General features: G+C 49.5%; 1 protein-coding gene across 1 annotated transcript in view; it reads left to right on the forward strand.

The window, feature by feature from the left end:
- Window positions 1-8,172: 8,172 nt before the first annotated feature.
- The window catches only part of Tead4 (TEA domain transcription factor 4), a 104,872-nt gene continuing 94,892 nt past the window's right edge, over window positions 8,173-18,152 (forward strand). The window contains exon 1 of the mRNA XM_032905599.1: window positions 8,173-8,239. Within this exon, the coding sequence (XP_032761490.1) occupies window positions 8,224-8,239 (16 nt within the window). The 5' untranslated portion in view covers window positions 8,173-8,223. The remainder of the gene's footprint in view (window positions 8,240-18,152) is intronic.

The raw sequence follows: 18,152 nt of genomic DNA on the forward strand, positions 1-18,152 counted from the left end.
CTCGGACATATGTGATTATTATTATTTTTTTATTTATCAATCTTTTTGAGTTGGAGTCTCTTATAGCCTAGACTGTGCTCAAGTGAACCTGGACGTGCAGCATGGTGGCTTTGGTTTGTTTTGTCTTTCGGGTGGGGTTTTTTGTTTTTGTTGTTTTTGTTTTTCAAGGCAGGATTTCTCTGTGTAGCCTTGGCTGTCCTGGAACTTGCTCTGTAGACAAGGCTGACTTTGAACTCAGAGATCTGACTGCCTCTGCCTTCCATGTGCTGGGATTAAAGGCCTGCTCCACCAACCCCTGGCAGAACTGTGACTATTTCAATGCAAATGAATTTAAGTCCAGCTCCCCCTGGGTTGGATGTTCACCAGGCCACAGACATCATAACATGGTTTCCAAGTTGACCTGTCTTCTTGCCAAGTTTCCTGTGTGGAGGTTGGAGGGTGTCTCTTGTCCAGCTTCTACTAGGCTGTCAGCGGCTTGAGAGTCAGGAATGGTCAATTCTGTGTATCTTTACTTCTCAGCTCCCACGGGGCCCAGGAAGTCATATATGTTCAAGGAGCCTGGTTATGCAAGGTTGCATTCTCAGAACTTGGAAGGTAGGGGTAGGAGGGTTAGAATCCAAGGCCAATCTCAGTCACAAGAGGGGTCATCCTTAATGACCTAGGGAGCAGAGCCAGCCTGATGTAGGCTAAATATTGTCTCAAAGGATGCACGCAGGAGTCCAGAGGTGGCTGGAGAGGTGGCTTGGCAGTTAAGACTATTTACTGATCAAACATGAGCTCAAATCCAAACCTAGCACCAGTGCTGAGTGGGTCACAAGTCCCTCTAACTCCAGTTCCATGGTGCCCTCTTCTGGCATCTGAGGGCATGCCCCAGCCCCACACAGATGGGCATACACTCACACATCAAGGGAAAACAAGTAATTCTTTAGAAACGGAAACAGGACTGGTGAGATGACTCAGTGGATAAAGGGGTCTCCAGCCATAGGACAATGTGCCTGATGACAGGAGTGGGAACAGAGGAGAGGAGAGAGGTGACTCCTGATCTTCCGGTCTCCATGTACATAATAAACAAATAAATCCAATTCAAAAACGTTTAAAGATGCTAAGCAGTGGTGCTGCACTCCTTTAATCCCAGCACTCAGGAGGCAGGTAGGAGAATCTCTGAGTTCAAGGCCAGCCTGGTCTACAGAGCCACTTCTAGGAGAGCTAGGAATCCACAGAGAAACTATGTCTTGAAAAACAAAACAAAACATAATGAATGTATGAATGAATAAAAGAATAAATAAATACTTGTATGAACATTTGCCTACATCTGTGTGTCTATCTGTGCACTGCATGCCTGCAGTGCCTAAGACAGCCAGAAGAGGGCGTATGGAACTCCTTCCTGGAACTGAAGTTTCACAGGGTTGTTAAGGCACCACGCCTGGAACTCAACCTCTGTCCTCTGCAGAGGAACAAGTGCTCTTAGCTGCTGAGTCATCTCTCCAGACCCATGCTGTTTCTCTTTCTGAAACAGGGTCTCTCTATAGCCCAGGCTGGTCCGGAATTCATTATAAAGTCCAAGCTGACCTCAGACTCATGGCAATCCACCTGCCTCAGCCTCGAGTACTGAGATTACAGCTGTGAGTCATTATGACCGGTGTTTAATCCCTTCTTTAAAGAACTTTACCTCCAAACACTGTCACCTTGTGAGATATCGGAGGTTAGCTTTTTGAAACACAGGGAGGGGTAAAATCAACCATTAGTACCTGAGGCAACAGAGGTAGTTTGCCCAGAGTTTATTAATTTTATTTACTTATTTTCAGTTCTGGGGATGGTATTCCCATCCTTGAGCAAGCTAAGCATATCCAAGACCACCGATCTGTACCTTCCGCTGAGCGTGACCCTTACCCTTGTGTGTGTGTGTGTGTGTGTGTGTGTGTGTGTGTGTGTGTATGAGAGAGAGAGAGAGAGAGAGATCTAGAAGCATCAGATTCCCCAGAGCTGGAGTTACAGGTGGTTGTGATCTACTGAGCCATGGAATGAAATCTTGGGCACTAATCTTGGGCTCAGTTGGTTGGGACGGCTATTCTTAGCTGTCAAACTGACTATATCTGGAATTAGCTAAAACCCCAAAATGGAGGTGGGAAGATGTACTTCCTCTTTGTTTTGTTTTTTCAAGACAGGGTTTCTCTGGGTAGCTCTGGCTGTGCTGGAACTTACTGTGTAAACCAGGGTGGCCTAGAATTTACAGAGATCTGCCTGTGCTCTGGCCTCTCAAGTGCTAGGATTAGTATTAAAGGCGTGCACCCCCACCACTCAATGGAACTGTAGCTGTCGGTCTCAGTTAGGGTTTACTGCTGTGAACAGACACCACGACCAAGGCTAGTCTTATAAAGGACAACATTTAATTGGGGCTGGCTTACAGGTTCAGAGGTTCAGTCCAGTATCATCAAGGCAGGAACATGGAAGCATCCAGGCAGGCATGGTGCAGGAGGAACTGAGAGTTCTACATCTTCATCTGAAGGCTGCTAGCAGAATACTGGCCTTCAGGCAACCAGGGTGAGGGTCTTAAAATCTACACCCACAGTGCCACACCTACTCCAAAAAAAGACCACACCTACTGCAACAGGGTCATGTCTTGTTTAATAGGGCCACTCCCTGGGCGGAGCATATACAAACCATCACACTATTTAAATGAAAATTCAGCCCTTAATTGGCTGTTCCTTAGGCCACAGACATCTCACTACCTTCTCCTCTACTGGAAGATCTACTCCTAATCTGGATCTCTGAGATAGGAAGAAACATCTCTGATCTGGGCCATGCCTTCTGCTGGGGACCTATATAAGTATATTGAAGAGAAAAGTTTTTCTTTGCCTTCTTACTTCACCTCCCTAGCAAGACACTTCTTCAGGATTCCAGCATACCAAAAACCAGCCGATACATCCAGCCTCGTGGTCTGAACTACTGGATTCATGGACTTTGCATTCGTAGGCAGCCTTTGTTGGATTAGCAGGACAGCAGACTGTAAGTCTTTCTAATAAATGCTCTCTCTCTCTCTCTCTCTCCTCTCCTCTCCTCCTCCCTCCCTCCTCCTCCCTCCCCCCCTAACTTATTCTCTAAGTTTTCTAGAGAACACTTGCTAATACAATGTTTAAGATCACTGGCTGTTCTCTCAGAGAACCTGGCTTCGATCCCCATGATAGAAACTTCACAATTGCCTGTATTTCTAGTCCCAGGGTATTCAATGCCCTCTTCTGAGCTCTGAGGGTACCAGGCAGATATGAGGTGCACAGATGTATATGTAGGCTAAACAACATAGAATAAAATGTTAAACATTTAAAAAGAAATGTTAAAGAATTATTGAGCAAGGTTTGCTCAAACACTCAGGGGGCTGAGGCAGGAGGATTGCTTTAAGTTTGTGATCAAACTGTTCTACAGAGTGAGGCGTTGTTTAAAAAAAATCCTTAAAAACAAACAAACAAACAAACAAACAAAAAAAAACCGAACCGAACAGCAGCAGCAGCAGCAGCAGCAGCAGCAGCAGCAGCAGCGGTTTTGTGTTTAGCCCAGCCAACTTGTGAAGGCTGAATGCTAAACTGGATTTATCCAGAGCCACCGCTGCTGCAAGGCAAGCGCCGCTCAGGGGTGGGAATACACAGCCTGGGTAGCTGGGGTTTCCAGACTCGAGGGCGTCCAGTCGCCACTGGAAACCTCGTGGAGTCAGGAACGAAGGGTTGAGGAGCCCGGGGCCTCGGAATCCCAAACTCCTGGACGTCCAGATGCCACTGAGTCCCAGGGAGTTGGGAAAGGAGTGGGCCTGCAGACTGAGGATGAGCCCTGGGCTGGGGGTTCTCAGACTCCTGGACATTCAGACGCCGCTGGAAGTTGTGTCAAGGAAGAGCAGAGATGGGAGGAGGCTGAGGATGAGCCCAGGGTGGGAATGGGATAAGGTTGAGAGGATGGGAGGTGGCGGCGGGGTGGGGTGGGGGGTGGGGGGTGGGGGACGACTCTCGTTTAGCTCATAGGTGAAAGTCCTTAGCTTAGCAGTGGTTGTCTGGGAGCGCAGAGGGACCTTTTGCAGGAGGCTTAGGCAGTGAGGCTCTGTGCTCCTCACTGCGGTTCTTGATGAAAGAGACAGTCCTCGGCTCCAAACTGTTTATTGACTGTTTATCATGGAAAATGGATGCATAACGCCTCCTCTGGGTGGGCCAGAGATTAAATAGGGAGGAATGTTCAGGAAGGAAAGCTTATTGGCTAAACTCAGGGTCTCTAGATAACCTCATTAGCATGGGGAACTCGGTTCTGGGCTAAGTGACCACAAGTCGCATTTCTCAGGTGGGTGCCTGGTGTGGGGGACTCTGAACTCCCGCTCGATCTTATCAAGTTTCCTGGCACAGTCTACTGTCCCACAGCAACAACAAGCCCCAAACCTTCTGGAATCAACTGTGCACACTACTTAAAGAATCTGGCCGGGTGGTGGTGGAGCACTCCTTTAATGCCAGCACTGGGAGGCAGAGGCAGATGGATCTCTGAGTTCTATGGAGCAAGTTCTAGGATAGCCAGGGCTGTTACACAGGAGGGGAGGGGGAGGGTGGAGGGAAAGAGAGAGAGAGAGAGAGAGAGAGAGAGAGAGAGAGAGAGAGAGAGAATATCTGCTTTTTATATGTAGTAAATCATGGATGTCTAGTTTATTTAGATATACTGTCAGAGCTAGAGAGATGGCTCAGTGGTTAAGAGCACTGACTACTCTTCCAGAGAGGTCCTGAGTTCAAATCCCAGCAACCACATGATGGCTCACAATCATCTGTAATGGGATCCGATGCCCTCTTCTGATGTGCCTGAAAATAATAAATACAGTGTTGGAACTGGAGTGTATATTGGTGCTAAAGCATATGTAAGACTCAGGGTTTGATGACTAGCACCAAACAAACAAATGAAAAACTAAGGAAACTATCATAAATTCAAACAAGCCTTTACTACTGGCAGCTTTGAGCAGCTCCACCATACAGATGAGTGGATTTGGGCTGTAAAGGATCCCATGGATATTTAGGCCCACGTGGACTAGGAAAACAAAGGTCACTGCAGACATGCAAATAATACCAAACAGCTTATGCTAACACCAATTAATGTGGTTCTTAAGTTTGACTTGGGCCTAATCGACACAAATACCCTTCCCACATCAAAACCAGCTCTGACCACAACCACCTTGCCCTTGGCCTCCACACGCTTGTTGGATTGGAGCAGTCTGGAGCTCAAGGAAATGGGCAAGTCATGGGCCATGTGATGTAATTGAAGTGTCCTCCAGCTGCAGGTAAATAGCTAAAACGTTCCCAGCAGCAGATTCATTCCTGAGGGTCCTATCCCTTAAGCATTCTGAACACACCTGGGCAGGGACAGACTACCTCTGTAAAGTCACTGTTGGGGGCATGGAAAGACGGCTCAGTGGTTAAAGAGTGCTCTTGTAGAGGAGTGGGGTTTGACTTCCGGCACCTACCATCACTTATAAGTCTAGCTCCAGGGGATCTGACATCCTCTGGCCTAGTGTGGTACCTGTGTGCATGTAGGCATACACATCAATCAAAAAAAAAAAAACAAAAAAAAAACCCCAAAAAACAAAAAACCAGCAAAAACAAAAACAGAAAAAACAAAAACCAACCAACCAAACAAACAAAAACACCACTGCCAGCCACCAGCCCCTCAGAATGGGTGCACCTACTTGATCAGTTTTCTGTAGCAGAAGGTCTTCTGAGATGGTCTTGATCTGCTCAGAAAAATGGAATGCCCAAAGACCTAGAACTCTCAAGAAGCTTATAAGGATACAAGCCAGGATGTGAGAAAACACTTTCCTGCTTGAATCCCCAGGGGTCTTGAAGAGAAACAAGCGAGTAAGCAAGCAGAGGGATTTTGTATGTGAAGGGCTATCCTCTGGCCTGCATTCACAGTGGCATGGCCAGACTGCCCTTCCACATTACCCCAATTCTCTGTAGTTCAAATTCATTAGATTATTTATTTATTTATTTATTTATTTATTTATTTATCAATCATTTCTTCAGTTCTGTGTTCTGCCTGCATATATGCTTGCCTGCCAGAAGAGGGCGCCAGATCCCATTGCAGATGGTTGTGAACTACAATGTGGTTGCTGGGAATCGAACCCCGGACCTCTGGGAAAGCAGTCAGTGCTCTCAACCTCTGAGCCATCCCTCCAGCTCCTCTATTTATTTTTGAGGCGGTTTTGCAGCATAATCCAGTTTGGCCTCGAATGCACAATCTTCCTGTTTTAACTTTCTCTGGCCCTTGCCACCAGTCCACCAGGCCACAGTGGGGCAGAGTTCTTAGCTCAGTTGAGACGTGGTCAGCTCTCTATCCTGCTGTAAATGCTTTCTGTCTCAGCCCCAAAGTCAATCTCTATCCACAGATCACACACCGCACGGCTTTACCTTCATTTCCAGATCCTGAGCCTCTGTTGCGTCACAGGGTCACTGCTTGTATTTAGGGCAGGACAGGGATCTCCACATGACACTCAAGGCTGTCATCAGGAGGGTCTAATGATAGCATCAAGAAAGCGAGCCCCAAGTCTAAGCAGCCTTGATTGTGGCCACATCTTCACTATGGCTTGTATGAGCCTCCCGGTCTGGGACCCACCTCTCTTATTCTTGGTTCATGCCGGGTTTTAAGCTCCTGCTAGGATTTCAGGTGTGTACCACCACAGGTGTGTAACACCTACTAGGTGTTCGGCTCTTTCTCTTCACATCAAACCTCCTGAAACACCAGTTGGTAAAACTCATGTTTCCATCAAGAGCTGAGTCAAGGTCGCCCCACAGATGTGGTAAGCTAAGACCTGTACTGTAGATGGAGTCATCTATCCCAAGGCTGAGGCAGGAGCAGCTGACAGAGTTCAAGGTTATCCTGAATAACTCTAATAGACCTGATCAGAAACCAAAGCACATCAAGGCTGGGGCCACAGCAGGGTGGTAGAGCATTGCCTAGCACACACAGGGCTGGGAGTAGACGTCAAACTGGTTAAAGTCACCCCTTTGCCTTGAATTGCATTGGTTTTTGCTCTTGAATGTGGATTTGCATTAACAATTACTTGCTTCAGCCGTGAACTTCTTGAAGGCAGGGGCTTCTGCACTTAGCTTAGCAGCGGAGTCAACGAAGGGCTGCTGAATTAAGAGGTGGGACAGTTTGTACTTCACACTCACAGATACGCTGCCCTGCGATGTCCTTTTCATGCGAATGGGATGTGCCCAAGCTTTGATATGACTCACTATTTAATAAGCATACCAGAATTTATACATCCAAACGAGGGCTGCAATCCTTCAAAGTCTTCCCTTTGTAAGACGGGATTCTCAGTCCCATGATGCTGGCATTTCCGCAGACTCTTTAGATCCCCTCTCTTAGGTACAACCCTGGCATTTATAACACTTACTTTTCAACGTCTCCCAGGCTTCCCTCATTTATTACCTCCATCTCCATCTTGAGTTGTTCGTGCTGGGTAAACGATAAGATAGATCTGGAGAGCTGCTGCCTTCCAGAGTTTGTTTCACCAGATCAGACTGGGAGAGCCACGGCAATAAAAATTTAATGATAGTGCTTCAGAGATTGTTTGATTTGGGGGAATAGCAAAGGCTTTTCTTTGATTTTAAGTTTCCCAAAGTGAAGAGGTGAGTGCCGGAGCGAGGTAGTAGCCAAATGGTTCTAAGACTCCTAGCCCGAGCCCACGTGTCTCTTCTAAATTGATCTGACTCTGACGTACTTCTTTGAAACTCAGACTTCTAACTTCATGGCCAAGCTGTCCCGGACCCTGGGTCATCAGCAGCTAAGTTCCAGCTCTCTGTGAACCACTGCTGGGACCCACTCTTTATTATTCTCCCAGCATCCGGTGGACCTATTCACAGGATAAAGATTCATGGAGTTACAACAGAGTCCATGACGGGTCTCCCCTTTCTTCCCTGCTTTCTGAGAAGTGACAGTTCTGCAGATCCCAAGGGACAAGGAAAGAACTGAAAGGCTGATGTTGGAGAGGGCTGGAGAGGGAAAGCGGTGGCGGATCTGGGAGCAGAGCCGGGAGTTCCTGCTTCCTGCTCCCGGAGCGAGTGTCCTCCGTAGCAGCCTCGGGGAAGGGAACAGCCCTTCCTGCTCCGGTCCGCGTACTCCAGGAGCACAGCGAGGCGCGCCCCACCCCGGCGGAGGGGACGGTTTTTAGCAGGAGGTGGTGGAGGGATTCAATGCCACTCGGGGATGTGGGAAGCTGGAGGTGAGCGGGAAATCCGTAGATCGCAGTCAAGGCGTGTGGGCACGAGTGGCGAGAGGCGCCGAGGGGTCTGCGGGGTTCCCGGGTATCTCCGTCGTGCCCCGTCCCGTGGTCGCCCGCGGTCCCCCGGGCTCCGCCCAGCCGCGGAGCCCAGCCTCTCTCAGGCCCGGTCTCCTCCCTAAGGTGCGGGTGGCAGCGCCACTCCCTCCGCTCCCTCCCCAGCCGCGCGCGTCTCATTCCAGCGCCCATTCCGCGCATTCCTACCGGGCTCCTCTGCAAACTCCGGCCCCGGGGGTGGGGACCGCCTCAGCTACACGCTCGGGCCCCGAAGCCGTCGCCGCGGCTGGAAGACTTGGCGCCCCGCGTGGACTTGGTGCAGCCGGCCGAGCGCTCCCACCCCGCCTCCTGAACCCTGGGACCGGTAAGGCTGCTGAGTTCGGGCGACATCCGCGTCCTGCGTGGTCTCGGGCAGCACTAGGGGACCAGTGGGGCACGTGGGGGCAGCGGAGTCCAGAGACTGGACAGAGCAGGGTCGCCTGGCAGAAGTTTTAGAAGCTGGAGACTGATGAGCCTCAGTCAGGCCCTTTTCTACTTTTCAGCCTGGAGAAGGGAGCACAGAAGGGAGGTGTGTTGCTTGGACCTTCTGCAGAGGTCCTCAGGGTTTGAGACGCCGTGGCCCCTATGGGTGAGAAGTGATGGACCATTGCTCCCAAACTCCAAGGCACTCTACTCTAGCAGGCAGCCCAGGGGCGCGCCGCGGTGCACACACGTGTCAGGGGGCTCCAGGCACACCCACACTCCGTCCCATTCAGTGAGTTCAAGCGAGGTATTACTTACTTGCGCCAGCATCCTTAAGTTTTGGGTGTACCTGAGGAAGAGATATCTGCGCGCTGTGACTCACCTTGCTTTCAGGAGGTGTATTTGTTTGTGCTAAACAATGCGACAGTGAGTGCATTGCTACTTGAAGAGGGTGCTGTCTGAAACCCTAAGAGTCCGGGTGGGTGTGTGATGCCTCCTCTCCAACACCCGTCGTCGTCGTCGCTCTGAGGATGTTGGTTCTGGCTCTGACTTCTTGCAGAACCGGAGCAGGGGACAATGTCTCCAAGTTCTTTGTGTTCAGGGAGAATTTGACAGTAGTAGTTGGAAGTGTCCCCTCCCGGCCCTCCCGCCCCCCACTCCTCACCCCAGCTCTGCTGGGTTGAGCTTTGCTGGCAGGAAGCTGCCTACACCTGCCCCCCTTCCAGGCAGCTGTCTTTCTGAGGGAGTGTGGATCCTGTTCTGGCGGAATCCTTTAGGGAACTGCTGGTAGGCTAAGCAAAGCTGAGATCTTTGCCCCCCAGGGGCTAGGATGGGTTGTTGGTAACGTTTATGGGGGTGGACCCTCTAAAAGGAAAGGAGCTTGTTAGGTTGTTTTCTTTTGAGGCAGAAGTCTCCTGTAGTCTAGGCTGGCCTGGTCCTACTACCTCAGCAGGAGGTGGCTTTTTCATTCTCCTGCCTCAAAAAAAAAAAAAAAAAAAAAATTACAGACTGGAGTCTGTAGGCTTAGCTGACCACATGGGTTGTTGGATAGTGTTTGTTGGGCGGTTGATAGAGTTTCAAAGTTGCCTTCAAGGACAGGGGTGTTAGTGTTCTCTCTGTAGGAACCTTGAAGCAACGAGGAGAAGAAAATCTCTCATTCCTGAATAGCCAGGGTCTTGCTCTGAAACCCAAGCTGGGTTCAAACTGGATGATCCTCTGCCTCAGCTTCCCCCTCATTCTTCACAGTTAGCTAGATGACCTTGTTTCTGTGGGGAAACTTGATAGCTCACTGTAGGAAACCTTTAGTGACAGGAAGGTGAGGGCTGCCTCCGACTTGGTAGCTGAGTCCAGGATCTTGACAGGACAGTGGTGTGAGAGTCACAGACTTGGCATCAGGGTTCTCCCTCATTAACACAACACAAAAGTGATGGTTGTGGTTTCTCGGAAGGAAGGAAAAGAGAACCGTGTCAGGAGTGAGGGGAGGGGCTCTTGTGTTTATCTTTCCTTCTCTCCTGCTGATGTAGATAGTCAGCTGGGACATACCTCATATTCCATACTGCTCAGGCCGTGTCTACAAGGACAGCTCTCTTGGGGTAGGGAACACACAGGTGTGGGGTCAGACAGACCTGGACATGAATCTTGATACTCACTACCTTTAAGGCTCTTGGGCTCCGTTTCCTGATGAGTAACATTGCGGGGTGGGGATGAGGGGTGAGTAACTAAAGCCAGTGCAGAAAGCTTGCTCTGAAAATTCAGTGTCTCTAAAGTGTCTGTTAGCACATCCCAGGGCCCTTGGAAATGGTGTATCCCATGTTTTCCTAAGCTTGCTTTGGCAACCCCCTCCCCCTTCCCCTTCATCCCAGGGCCCTTGGAAATGGTGTATCCTATGTTTTCCTAAGCTTGCTTTGGCAACCCCCTCCCCCTTCCCCTTTCCATGTTGAGGATTGGACCTGGGGTCTTGTAACATGTGAGACTAGAGGATTTTGTGTGATTATTCTCTGGGCACCCTTTGGGCAACCTCACCACGTATCATATTTATTTTGCCAACATGAATTGGGCATTTTCTGTGGGTCCCGTGCCATGGGGAGGCTTCCTTTCGCCACCAGATAACATAATTCTCCAGCTCCCATATTCTCATTTCTACTTTTGCCTGCTCTCAGGACATTTGCTGAGCACTGTCGGATCCTCTGTCAAAGTCCAGGCCCTGTGTGGGGAAACTGAGACCCAGGGAAGGACCATAAGGTGTTTAGAATTGCACAAGCTCTGAGTGGCAGAGATGGGACTGGAAGCTCTTCACTTTGGATTATGTCTCCTGCTTTGTGGACCCTATCCACTTTCATCTAATGGTCGTGGAGACTGTAACAGTCTGACTTGGGTGGTGTCTACCTTCCTGGGATACACATCCATGTTTGTAGGCAGGCATTATCTCTTGCATCCCAGCAGAAAGTATACACTAACTCCCCTATGGCAGGATATAAGCGCATAGCAGTCTGTGAGGATGTCAGGACCGCTTTCAAACCTACTCTCCTTCATCTAAAGGCCTAAGCATTACTCTGCCAGGTGTGTGTGGGGGTATGCTATATATGTGCATATGCATGATTGTATGTATGTATGTATCTGTCTAGATATCTCATCTGTCTATCTCTTTATCTATGTGTGTATCTATGTATCTATCTGTGTATCTGTTACATATCTATGTATCTATCTATGTATCTGTCTATGTATCTATGTATCTGTGTATCTATGTATCTGTGTATCTATGTATCTGTCTATCTATCTGCTCTGTCATTTTGCTTTTTTGTTCTAGGGATGAACCCAGAGCCTCAGGTTTGAGCTTCAATTCCCAGCTCTATCTTTTCCATCTCCCAGGATGTAAATGTCACAGCCTCCTTTGGCCTCCATTCTGCGGTCTTGTGCTGGTGACTGTCACAAAGCAACACCTATTGCCAAACTTGTGTCTCTTCCCTCTCGGGGGAAGTAGAAGACACCAGTCCCTGACTTTGGACCTCACACTTCCCGGAGTTGAGGCCAGTCTGGTGGTAGTTGGAAATTCAGGGCTCCTGAGGGTGGCTTTACCTCTTTGCCCCCTTGACCCCTTGTTGGCAGAAGCAGGAAAAACGGCTCTGTTTGGCTCTGTTTAAAGCCCTGAAATAGGAGCTGAACAGCTGCTCCCCAGCACCCTGAGGGCGGGGTGTCACCAGCTCAGGGGCCCAGGTGGAGGAGGCTGGGGTAGGGCAGGCTGCCTGTCTGCCTGGGAGCATGGAGTCTCCATCTCCAGTGTAGCCCTAAAGTGGCAGTTTTTGCTACACTGTCTTTAAAGTTGTATATCCAGGAGAGTCTAATCTCACCTGTGTGGTTGATCCTGGGGCTCTCAGCTGGTGGGCCAGGATCTGTGAGAAATTTCCCACCAGAACTTCAGGCCAAGATTTCTGCCCATCTGTTTGCTTGTCAGACAGGCCAGCTTCCAGAAAGGTAGGAGGATGGGCCAGCTCCCTGGTGTGGGCCAGCTCCATGGCCAGGGTGGGCAGGCTGGTCCCCGTGGGTGGGGACCCAGCTTCCTTTGACCCAAACTCAATGTGAACAATAGACTTCAGAGGAGTCACCAGGGGCAGGAAATGGGAGCTGTGCTAAGGCCAGGGTGACCCTCCTGGGGGGATGGGATTGTATATCCGGTTGAGTGTTAGGGCCAGTGCAGAGGGCACTGGGGAGGGGCTGATGACACACAGGGTGGGCCCTGGGGTGGGGCTCTCTGCCTAAGGGGGCCGTTGACTCAGAGTGAAACCTGAGCGGGAGGACCCACTATTTGACTGAGCACCCCGTTGTGTGTCTTAGCAGCAAAGATTTTATGTCTGGCAGCCTCTTCTGTCAGGTTCCTGCCAAGCTCACCAAGCCAGACCCGTGCTTTCCCCTTCCCCTAGAGCCCCCAGGATGGCTTCAGGAGTTGCCTTGGCCAGGATGAAAGACTAGTGTTGTTTCTTCCTGGCTGCCCTCCAACTTGGCTGTCCTCCACTTTGGCATTGAGCCCCAAGTAATAGTTGATGGGCAGGTAATGTTGGGCAGAGCTCTGAGTAGGGAGACAGCAGCCTTGGGTCACTTGGACAACTGGGAAGAGATTTCTTCAGTCCCAGTCAGAGCAAGACCGGCAAGGGGGGAGATTCCTGCCTGAGGCAGGTGGTGGAATGTTCTAGCAGACTGGACAACTTATCTTGCCACCATCTGTGGGAGGGTGGGACAGACTCTGTGTGTGAGAGCTGAAGTACACTTGGCTTTGGGAGAAGCCAGTGCAGGTCAGCCTTTGGGGTTTGGAGAGCAGCCTCAGAGTGGTCCTAAGACCACTGCTGGGATCCAGGAGGGGGGCGGGGCACAGAAAACACAGGGTAGCTTGATTTCTTTCTCCAAGGGACAAGATGAGGGTCCTGGAAATGGAGCCGTGGGCTTCTCCTTCAACCCTTGCCCAGTTTTCGATTGTTTTATTCTATTTATTGGTTTGTTTGTTTGTTTGCCGTGCTGAGGCTGGATCCTAGGATCTCAAACATGCTAGGTTGGTGCTCTGACCCTAGCCTTCTGTCAAGAGTTTTACACAAAACCTCCATGGAAAATAATTGAGTTCAAAGAAACAAGTCCCTAGCCTGGATTCACTCCATAGTTTTTGGATGGAGAAAAGTCTTTCTCTCTTTTGTTGGTGGTGCTAGGACTGAAACTCAAGGCTTGTGCATGCTAGGTGAGCTCTCTCCCTGGGCAACACTGTAACCTTTCAGTAAGGTTTTTACTGGCAACAGGAGAAGTGACTGCGGTTGGGGTATGTCTGACTGAAGGACTAGCCTGACCAATCACCCCACCATAAGGGGGATTTCTAATGGGAGACACCACAGCTCTCCCTAGCTTCATTCTGTCAGCCCTGTGGGTGTTGAGGATAGTAAGGAAGCTCTGGCTGGCAGAACCAGGTCTGTATTTTCTCACCTGGCTAGAATTTTCTAGAAGGTTGGAGACTTTTGGAGTCTGTTTTGGTTTGGTTTGGTTTTTAGAGACAGAGTTTCTTGGTGTAACAGCCATGGCTGACCTGGAACTCACTCTCTAGACCAGGTTGGCCTTGAACTCTTGAGATCCACCTGCCTCTGCTTCCCAGGTGCTGGGATTAAAGGCTTGCATCTTCATTGCCCAGTGACATATAATTTTTATTTGTCTCAAGGACAGTTTCCCTCCAGTGCTAGAGACTGAACTCTGGGGCTTGGCGAGCACTTTCCTATGAACCACCTCCTGAGCCCTTTCAACTTTGGCTGTGTTGTTTTCTCAGGCGTGCATCTCAAGCTGGTTTCAAATCCACCGAGTAGCTGACAAGGACCTTGAACCGACGACTCCAGAAGGCCTCTGCCTCCCTGTGCTTGTTACAGGCATGTGCGACCTCACCTGGTTAGGTGGCACTGGAGGCAGAACCCAGGGCTTTGTGGATGCCAGGCAAGCATTCTGCCAAGTGGGCTATGTTCCCAATTCCTTTCCTTTTTTGAGACAGAGGCTCAGGTAGCCCAGGTGGACCTCAGCCTCAACGTATAGCTATGAATTAATTTACATTTCTTATCTCCCTCCCTCTGGCATCTGAGTACTAGCGACTCCGTGAGCAGCCACCACCATCTTACTCCCTTGTTTTCCGACAGGGCCACAGACCGTTCTTCCGATTATTGAGATTAGAATGTGTGAGCCGCTGCAGCCGGGTTTGAAATCTTTTATTTATTGTTAAGACGAATATAGACTGGTAGTAGAAAACCTGGGAGATAAGGAAATTGAGAGGAAAACCCCCAAAATGGTATGTAATTCCATAACTTAGGAACGAGGCAGTGGAATTATGAGGTCTTTACTAAGCTATAGGACACTCTGCCCACACTGAGAGCCATGTCTGGCATTTAAAGGAGAAATCTATTCTATTAGGAAGCGTGTTTGCTAGCCCAGTGTGTTTGCCTAGCTAGCTTGATGGAGCCCTGGATTTCCTTCCCAGGACCACCAAAAGGGAAAAAGGAATAAAATTCAAGTTTGCTCTTTTTTGTGTCCTTTTTGTATGTGTGTATGTGTGACAGTTTTCCTGGTTCTAAGCACAAATAGTGTGCATCCATTTTCTTCGCTGTGTGGACTGATGGTCTGTGGCATGGGTGACTGAGAGCCAGCTCTGAAGCTCTGTGCATGATAGCTTTGTGCATCTTGGAGAAGGCTCTGTGAGCAAGTGCAGCACAGCAGGATTTGTGGTACGTGAGGAGCACGTCAGCTCCTTGGCTTTGCGGACCAGGATCCTCCAGGAGCCGCTGAGCATATGAGCATCATGTGCTCCATTTTCTCGTTGTTCTCTGCACCAATGCTGGGTATCAGGATCTGGCCCTGGAATCTTCTCTGCACAATGTTGTTTCTACCACTGGATTCCCGCCAGTTACCCATGACTCACTGACTTGTGCCAGATGAACATCTTGGTCCTGTTCTGTATGTGAATTTGTGCTTCGCTGGAGGTCGAAGGGCTGGTGGTGATGCAGAGCAGGAGCAGGCATAGAAGCAGGTGGGACCTTTGTGTCTCTTTCAAATGTTTAAAATTTTTCTTGTGTGTATGTGTGGTTTACCTGTGGTTTTCCTGTACCATGTGTGTGCAATGCCCTTAGACACCAGGAGAGGGTGCTGGATCACCCAGGACTGGAGCTACAGATGGTTGTGAGCCACGGTGTGGATGCCAGGGATCTAACCCAGGTCCTTGCCTCTTTGGAAGAGCAGCCAGTGCTTTTAACCGTTGAGCCATCACTCCAGGCCCTGGCTTTTCTTTCTGAGTCAAAGTCTCAGGCTGGTCTTGAACTCATTATTGGACTCACAAAGTTCGATGGCCTGGGGCTTTGCTCTTCCCTACCCCCCAATTCTTTGACTTTGGCAGGCTGGATGGGATTCCAGGCATTTGCCACCATGCCTGCCCGGTGTTTGAATGTCTGACCTGAGGCTGGTGGAGGGACTGGAAGCTGTGATCCCCACTGCTATCATTCCGCACTGCGGAAGGCAAGCAGCCCCTCTTTGTGATCACAGCAGAGGAGCTTCATCAGGTCTGAGGTTGCTTCCTCAAGCAGAGCAGAGCACTTCACCCTCAACCCTTGGAGCGCCACCTTGGAGCCTGTAGGTGTCGTCTGGGATGTTGTGGAGGAGGTCTGTACTCTCTATCCTTGTGGGAAACTGGAAGGGAGGACCTGAATATCTCTGTTTCAGCCCTTCTGAGGCACTGGGCCTTGAGTTTCCATGTTAGCTTCAGAGTGAATTTTCCCGTCCACTAGTGATGTTAGGGGGATTTTCCCACCTGTCCTTCCTGCTAGAGATGCCTTCCAAACTGGAGGTGAGGGTTCGAGAGGGGGGTGTCTGGGCTGGTTAAGAAAGAACACAGGAGAATGTGACAGTTGCTGTGTGGCCCCCCCATCTTTGTGTTAGAGTAAAGTCACTCCTTGGTCCCACCTTGAAACTAAGGTATAGGGAAGGTGACCCAGGATGTAGTAATCCAGAGGCCAGAAAAGTGCTACCAGACAGAATAAGATCTAAATAAGAAGACCTCGGAACGGCTCAATAGTAGAGCGTTTGGTTAGTATGCCTAAGAGTCTGGTTTCATCTTGAGGCTGAGGCAGGAGGATTGTAAATGTAAGAACAGCTCAGGCAGTATAGTAAGAATGTCAAGGGCTGGGGTAGGGCGTCAGTGGGCATCAGGCTGCCAAGCCTGAACTCAGTCCTCGGGACCCAACTCCCAAACACTGTTTTTTGGCCTCCATACTCCTGCAGTGGCGTGTGTGTGCAGCTCCTCCCCCAGCGAACAAGCAAAATGAAATGTAAATCTTTTTTATTGGTGGTGCACACTTTTAATCCCAGCACTCAGTTGACAGAGGCAGGGAGATCTCCATGAAGTAGAGGCTATCTTGTCTCTGTAGCTCCGGGCTAGCCAAGGGCCTTGTCTCACAGTCAACAAACAGAACAAAGCTTGTCCTATAGAGATAGCCTAGCTGGTAAGCGTCTACTGCTCTTGCTAAGGGTCCAGGTTCAGTTCCCCACCATTTGACAATTGGGCAGCTCACGCTGTTTGTGACTCTAGTTCCAGAGGCTCCAACGTCCTCTTCCTACCTGTGCAGGCGCCGAGCACACCCAAACTACACATGCATACATGTACTCATGCCAAACACTCACATAACTAACATACAAAATATTTTTAAAAGCAATGTATTTTAACAAACCTGTATGCTACCTTCTCAGTGCCCCTCTAAAACTGTGTAGTGTTTTGACTTGCCGTAATAGTATGCCCTGATATGTGACAGATGGGAAAAGGTCAGGGGTGGAGAACTTTCCTTGCATGTGTAAGGCACCCTGAGGTCCCTACTACTGGGAGAAAAAAGTAACATACTAAATGATAGCTGGAATTACTCATAGTTGGCATTATTCGGGTACTGAAAAATCACACTTACCAGGGTGTCTCAACTCAGATCAGCCACCCCTTAGTGTAGCCTGCCTCCTGGGGTCAGTGGATACTGATTGGATAATGTAGCTCTCCAGCAGCCTGCTTGAGTCTAAGCTCCTGTCCTGTCACCTAATAGCAACGGGACCCAGGATGGCTTTTCTTTTACTGTTCTTTTTTTTTTTTTTCTTTCCTTTTTTTTCGGAGCTGGGGACCGAACCCAGGGCCTTGCGCTTCCTAGGCAAGCGCCCTACCACTGCGCTAAATCCCCAACCCCTACTGTTCTTTTTTTTTAAAAAAAATTGTATATTTTTTAAATTTACTTTTCAAATGTTATCCCCTTTCCTCGTTCCCCTCCCATAAACCCCCTATCCCATCCCTCCTCTCACTTCCCCCACTCAACCACCCACCCCTTACTCGTCTCCCCACCCTGACATTCCCTTATATGGGGTTGGGGGGTGGAGGTTGAGGGGAGCATTGAACCTTGGCAGAACCAAGGGTTTTTCTTCCCATTGGTGCCCAACAAGGCCATTCTCTGCTACATATGCAGCTGGAGCCATGGCTTTGTCCATGTGTACTCTTTGGATGGTGGTTTAGTCCCTAGGAGCTCTGGTTGGTTGGTTTTGTTGTTCTTATGGGGTTGTAAGTCCCTTCAGCTCCTTAGGATGGTTTTTCTAGGGCAGGTTATTTAACTGTATGGTGTGCCTCAGTTTCCCCTCCGAAGAATGAGGGTAAAAAATGCTGGTAGAAACCCATATTCGGTGGCTCAAACCTGCAATTCCAGCATTCTGGAGGGAAATCTCAGAGTTCAAGATACCAAGGCTGCATGAGATCCTGTCTCAGCCTAGAGAGGAGGGAAAAAGCCAATAGCAGTTTCACAGTTGACGTGAAGATGAAATGAGTTAGTGTATAAAGTGTTTGGTCCTTGCTGGGCTCCTTCTAAGCACTGTGTAA

Source organism: Rattus rattus, chromosome 6 (genome assembly GCF_011064425.1).
Source record: "Rattus rattus isolate New Zealand chromosome 6, Rrattus_CSIRO_v1, whole genome shotgun sequence".
In the NCBI taxonomy this organism is placed as follows: Eukaryota; Metazoa; Chordata; class Mammalia; order Rodentia; family Muridae; genus Rattus; species Rattus rattus.